The sequence below is a fragment of the Astatotilapia calliptera genome, chromosome 12 (assembly GCF_900246225.1).
Source record: "Astatotilapia calliptera chromosome 12, fAstCal1.2, whole genome shotgun sequence".
Lineage (NCBI taxonomy): Eukaryota > Metazoa > Chordata > Actinopteri > Cichliformes > Cichlidae > Astatotilapia > Astatotilapia calliptera.
Window position 1 is genome coordinate 815,445 of NC_039313.1, and position 6,481 is coordinate 821,925.

The following is a 6,481-nucleotide window of genomic DNA, read 5'->3' on the forward strand; positions in this document are numbered from 1 at the left end:
GTTGAGGAGGTAATTTAGCCATTTAAATCAGCTGTGTTGGATCAAGGACGCATCTAAAACCTGCAGGACACCGGCCCTCCAGGCCTGGAGTTGGACACCAATGTCCTAGAGGATCAAGGAATTGAACCCATTGACTGGCCTCTGTGGCTGCCAGACCTAAATCCAACAGAACACCTCGGGAACTTTATGTTTCAGTTTATCCACCAGGTTGCACCTCAGACTGTTCAGGAGCTGGGTGATGCCTTGGTCCAGCTCTGGGAGCAGAGCCCCAGGACACCATCCATCATCTCATTAAGAGCACGCCTGGACCGTATCAGCCATACATACAAGCACATGAGTGACATCAAGACCCATCGAGATCTGATGTGTTTCAACATGTTGCTTCATTTTTTTAAGTGTATAGTAGATTAGGGCTGTGCGATATGACGAAAATCTCATATCCCGATATAAGACATCTATCGTCCGATAACGATATAAATCACAACAATGTAACATTTTCTGTAAGTTCTGTGAATCTCGAGCAGCTCGACTTGTGTGAAGTGTTTCCAGCTGTGCGTCATGTAGCTGGAGTCGAGTGTTTTAACCGATGCATGAAACTACACATTTTTAGACATAAGTTGTAACGGCGCCGTTTTCTTTGTGCGTATTTATTACACGGCGTGCTGCGGGGAAAGCCTGTTCTAATGTTTGAGTCTAAGGTTTATTTTTTAGCACCTGGCGGCTCTTTTCTACTTCTCACCCGTAAATAATCTGCTCTTTCACGTGATTCAGTTTATTTTGAAAAGTCTCAACAGGATCTTGAGCTTTATTGTGAAAGGTTTATGTGGAACATAAACAAGCGGACACACCATGGTGTTACCGTCGTTGTTGCTAACGACAACGCATAAAAACAGGCGCTTGTCCGTCTGTAGTGTGGTTATATTAAATATAAGAGAAAGAGAGAACTTTATTAATATAACCACTACAGTGACATCAGAACCATGAACAAATATTACCGTAAACAGTTTATTTTGCGACACCACGAAACAAATGATAGCGTAAAATGAAACGATAGATGTTTTTATATCGTCATCTGATATACATCGTTATATCGAACAGCACTATAGTAGATGGTTATAGTTGTGCCTATGATGAAGTGCTTTTTCAAAGTCTCCATTCCACATACAGCACAGACACAAATGCTGCCACCTACACTGAATGTGAACATCAAACACATGCAGACAAACGTGACACTGCAGTGTCAGGGTGGATGAAGAAAGCAACATGATACATACAGAAAACAACAGTGTTAGGATTTATCAGGAATGACTTTCAAAAGGAGATCTGCGCTGCTCTCTCTGGATAAATACGGCATCTGTGTCTTAATCCTCGGAGCCCTTTGCACAGTGCACACAGATTTGTATCTGTATCTATAAGAAACATCTTCCTTCACCGTCCTCTCATCTGTACACACTGCCCTGCTGTTTCACAGGGAAGCAGGAACCTGAGCTTGCACCGGATTATTCTGGAAAGGCTGACATCACTCCCTCAGGTCTGCTGATTTTCGAGCTGATCATTCTTCCTCTTGGCAGAAAGCTGGTTATCACTGAAGTGAACCTGCTGCATCTTTGTCAGTAAATTATTATTACTGTTGGTAGATCACCCTGTGACTGCAGCACCGCATTAACTTTGAGGCAAAATCTGTCAGCATTTATAGCTTAAAATGGAAACTGCAGTGCAATCGAACAGCCAGGGACATGTGCATGGCTGCTGCGTGTGCTGCTAACACCACCCTGTACAGCAGGCTTCTTCAAAATGTCCAACTTGGGCAAACAGACCAACATCTGCCTCTGGATGAAGCACTTCCTGACTAACAGTCTGGATGAGCACCAATCACGCCCCCGCTCTAACACTGGAGCCCCACAAGGTTGTTGTTAAGCCCTTTCCTGTACACACATGACTGCACCCCATCACATAACACCAGTGTCACGGTCAGATTTGCTGATGACACATCGGTGGTGAGGCTGATCTGCCTACAGGGAGGAAGTGCAACACAGCTGCAGTGTGATTTAAAGACAATAACCTTCCACTCAATATGAAGACAACAAAGGAAGTGATCATCTGCTTCAGGAGAAAGAAGGATGTACACACCAGTGCACATCAGTGGCAAAGAAGTGGAACTAGCATGGACTAGAAAAACCAACCTGCTGCTGGGAAAGGCAGCTATAGTTAATGAGAATATACCAACTCCCACCTCACAGCCTTCAGTGGCATCTTTACTTCAGTGTCTCAGCACATCACAGACTACCTACAGACCCCTGGCACTTAACATCACCAAGACCAAGGAACTCATCCTGGACTTCAGGCTGTGCCGCCCTGCACATAAACGGTGAATGTGTAGAGCAAGTGGAGGCAAGAAGACCCAGCAGCAGCTACACTTCCTCAGGAAAGAGCAACTAAACACTGCTGGTGACCTTCTACAGATCCACCATCGAGGGCCTGCTGACCTATGCAGTGACAGTGCAGCACGCCAGCTGCACGGAGGCAGACAGGACGAGACTGCAGAGGGTGGTGAACACAGCACAAAGAATCATCCACTGCCCACAGCCCTCCTCGTCTGCCGTCTATAACTCCCGTTGTCTCAGCAGGGCCAGAAACACCCTGCCCTCCTTACCCACCCCGGCTACCATCTTTTTAACCTACTGCCCTCTGGCAGGCGCTTCAGATCCATGTGGGCCAGAACAGACTCAGGAACAGCTTCTTCCCCAAAGCTATCACCAAACTCAACCTTGCACCAAAGTAATCTGCACTGAAATATCTCTGAACTCATGTCTGTTTTAAACTGTCGGTGTCACTCTTGTGCTGTGTATTTATATTATTCTTATGGTTATTTTATTATAGGCTTTCTTATAATGTGCTAGCATATGTGCACTTTTATGGAGCTGCTTTTTAATCTTGTTATACTGCGTATAATGACAATAAAGGCTTTCAGCCTCCACTCCTGTCTCGATACCCACCAGTCTGCTTACAAAGCAAACCAGCCTACAGAGGATACCATCACCATCAGCCTCCACAGAGCACTGAGCCATCTGGAGAACAGGAAGAGCTCCGTGAGGATGCTCCTCGTCGACTACAGTTTAGCGTTTAACACAAAAATCCCAAAAATCAACGAACTGGACCACCAGAACATCCCCTCTGCCACCTTCCCCTGGGCCAAAGACCTCCTCACCAACCGGCCCCAGTCTCCAACCCACCCGACCACCGTCATCATTAAGTATACCGATGATACCACCGTGGCTGGTCTCATCTCTAACAGACATCAGACAGTGTGCAGGGCAGAGGTAGAGAATTTGTCCTGCTGCTGCTCAGAAAACCACCTGAAACTGAACATCCAACCAAAGAACTCATCATGGACTTCAGGAGGCACAGACGAGTCCACTCCCTCTCATTAAAAATGGAAAACAGGTGGAAACTGTCTCCACCTTCAGGTTTCTCGGGCACCTACGTCGCCACCAACCTCAGTTGCACTTCCTCCGTGTCCTGAGGAAGAAAAACTTGGACCAGGAGCTGCTGGCCTTCCACCACTCCTCAGTGGAGAGCGTGCTCTCCTCCTGCCTGGTGTTGGTACACAGGGGCCAAAAGAGAACAAGGAGGCTGCGCAGAGGCTCATTAACACTGACCAAAATCAATGGCTGCCCGCTGCTACCACTCGAGGTCATCATCAGCTCCTCCTGTCTCAGGAAAACTAGGGCTGTTACAGGTGACCCCTCACATCCCACTCACCACCTGTTTGACCCCCTGCCCTCCAGACGCACCTCAGGTCAATCAGGGGCCACACCTCCAAACGACCTAACTCTCACAGGACAACTCCTGAACAGTTTTTACTCTCCAGCCACGTCCACGCTGAACTCAGAAACCACTACTTGACTGTTTTTAATGTTAATACACAGTCTTATTCTCCAATTTATTACGTGCATCAATGCTACTTTCTAATTATTACCTTTGCATACATTTATATTCCTTTGTTGTATTTATGCATGAGTCTGTATCTCATCTTTTTCGTTGCTCATCTTGAAATCACGCTGGCCAGCTCGCCGCTTTTATTTTGAAATCACTTCTCTGCTGCAGCACGTGGGAGCTAGCTTGACTACATTACTTTAAGTGGAGGCTAACAAAACTATCATACAGCAGAGACTAAACACACAAAGCAAAAGAATACAAATGATTATTAGACGACATGTGACAGAAACAACGTGCATTAAAGATATGAAGTGTTTTTAAAATGTCAAAATTTATGCTGTTTTCTGAATGACTTCCTCTTACCTGCGAACCTGAGACAAAGGTAAGCTTTTGCGTCTGCTCCGACCCGGATGAAGATCCGTTTTAATGAAACTATAGTTTCAGAGCGAAACCTGCGAAGTTAAAGCGGAGACGGAAAAAAGAAAGTAAAAATACACATTAGAAAGTCCAAAAACAGCTTTTCGCCCAGCAGCGACCAACCGCGTCTGAAACCTCCAGCACAGTGCACGCGCCAACACGAAACGACTTCCGGTGTGTCAGATTAACTGGTTTTTATATTAACTGGTTATGTTTGTTTACACAGGCTTCTTTCATCGTTTTTAAAGAGTAGTCGCATGAAGATTAAATACCTCAGCACAGAAATAAAAGTTGCACTCAACAGTTCATCGTTATGTGTCTAGTTGGGAAGTTTATTAACCAGCATTATTATCATGCATTGTTTATTATAAGTCTACACACTCATACCTTAAAAACACCTCGGAATATAATATGATGCGTTTACAGAAGTCAATCAATTAATTTCTCATCTTAATTTACATGATTTTCACTGTTGAGGCAACACACAGCTGTGCTCAGGAGAAGCAACGTGTTGCTGCAACGTGTTGCTGCAACGTGTTGCTGCAACGTGTTGCTGCAACGTGTTGCTGCAACGTGTTGCTGCAACGTGTTGCGGCAACGTGTTGCGGCAACGTGTTGCGGTTTCTCTACCCTAATGTAGAATCAGCATAAAGAAAGAAGTTGTTATTAAAAGACACATTTTTCTCTAACAGTTTTTACTGTTGCGTGTATCAGACGGCTGTGCGTCAGACTGTTGATTGTGCAGTAAAAACATGGTTACAGATTGTTATAGACTTCTTTAACGTGGAAGAGAAGCTTACCTGAAAAGGGGGGGATGTCTCTGTAGACGATCTACCCAAGAATATTTCTTCATATATATTTTTCTTTCTTTGCTTCCTCCACAATGACGGGCATAACAACATGAGTTAAGAGTAAACTGTACTCGGAGACGTGAGGACCAAACTAACATTAGTTAGTCGTTTCCCTGTAAAGTGTTTTTCTACTAGAACATCTCACTCACCAATTCAAATATAAGCACCTTTTCTAACATTGTCACACATTCAGTCCCATTAATGCACCAGAGAGCAATTTGAGGTTAGTATCTTGGAGACTGGAGTAGCCGCGGATCAAACCACCGGCCTCGCACTGGTAGGTGACCTGACCCAGCTCCTTGTGCTGAACTTACCAACAATCATTAGTTCTGAACAGGTCACATTTGCAAACGAAGTTTAATGAACAACCACCAGCATTTATAAAAAAAAAAAAAAAAAAAAAAAAAGAAGTTTTATTTAAAACAAAACACTTCTTCAATATATTAAAGTCTGTGGTTGCAACTGACGTTTCTTGTGATGAATCAGCCAGTAAACTCCAATGACGACCTAACAAAGCCTAAGTTTCCCGTGTGTGGCGCTGTTAGGTCATCCATGTTTTCATAAACCTTTTTCCAAGACTTTCCATGGCCCAATCCATTGGGCCCTCAGTGTGGGGAAGCATCCCTGTATGGAACTGACCTCCCCAGCCCAGTGTTCAATCAGTGCTGCTAGTTTCAGTCACTGTGCACATGTCCTGTTTCTAAGGTTGGAAACCTGCAGTCAGTCACCTGATGATGATGAAACATTTCTCCCACTGAAACGTCCACATGAACAGAATCAACCTTTGGATTTTCTTACCTGGATGATCGAGCATCAAGACGTCTCCTAGTTCTGTCCAACACAACCTGAATAAATCAGAGTGCAGCACTTCGGTCATTTCTCTACAACAAATATACCAACAGGTAATCAGATGTAGCTCTCAGCACTGGATCCTTCAGGCTGCGATAAGCATGACATGAAACTACATCGATGTAAAGGCACATGCGTGATGCTAACAGCACCGTGTGACTGACAGTGGTGCTCAGGTGAAACAGGTTCTGTTGACAGGTGTGTTTGAGGATCACAGTTTGTGATGCTGTGTTTTTATACCTGTAGATGTTTCTGTAATAGTCCACCTTTGCTTTCAACGCTATCACACTCTGGTTGTTTCATTCACGCAGTCAACTTTATGATGGAGGAGTTTAGTGAGTCACCATCAGCAGATGGAGCATGTTGCAGAGCGTCACTAGAAACTGTTGAGTAAATATTGGAAGAAGGTGTGTCCAACAATAAGA

The 6,481-nt window shown here is 44.6% G+C and overlaps 1 protein-coding gene across 4 annotated transcripts in view; it reads right to left on the reverse strand.

Annotated features, from left to right (window-relative positions):
- ccdc125 (coiled-coil domain containing 125) overlaps nucleotides 1-5,571 on the reverse strand; it is a 29,267-nt gene extending 23,696 nt beyond the window's left edge. For 2 of the 4 annotated variants that reach the window (XM_026188174.1, XM_026188172.1), the window contains exon 1: nucleotides 4,303-4,526. Coding sequence is in view for 1 of the 4 variants with exons in the window: in XM_026188171.1 (XP_026043956.1) it covers nucleotides 3,980-3,991 (12 nt within the window). In the remaining 3 variants the exon portion in view is untranslated. Of the gene's footprint in view, nucleotides 1-3,979; nucleotides 4,191-4,302; nucleotides 4,527-5,156 lie in introns of those variants that run through there. The other 2 variants (XM_026188173.1, XM_026188171.1) reach the window with 2 other exon arrangements.
- Between the last annotated feature and the right edge of the window lie 910 nt (nucleotides 5,572-6,481).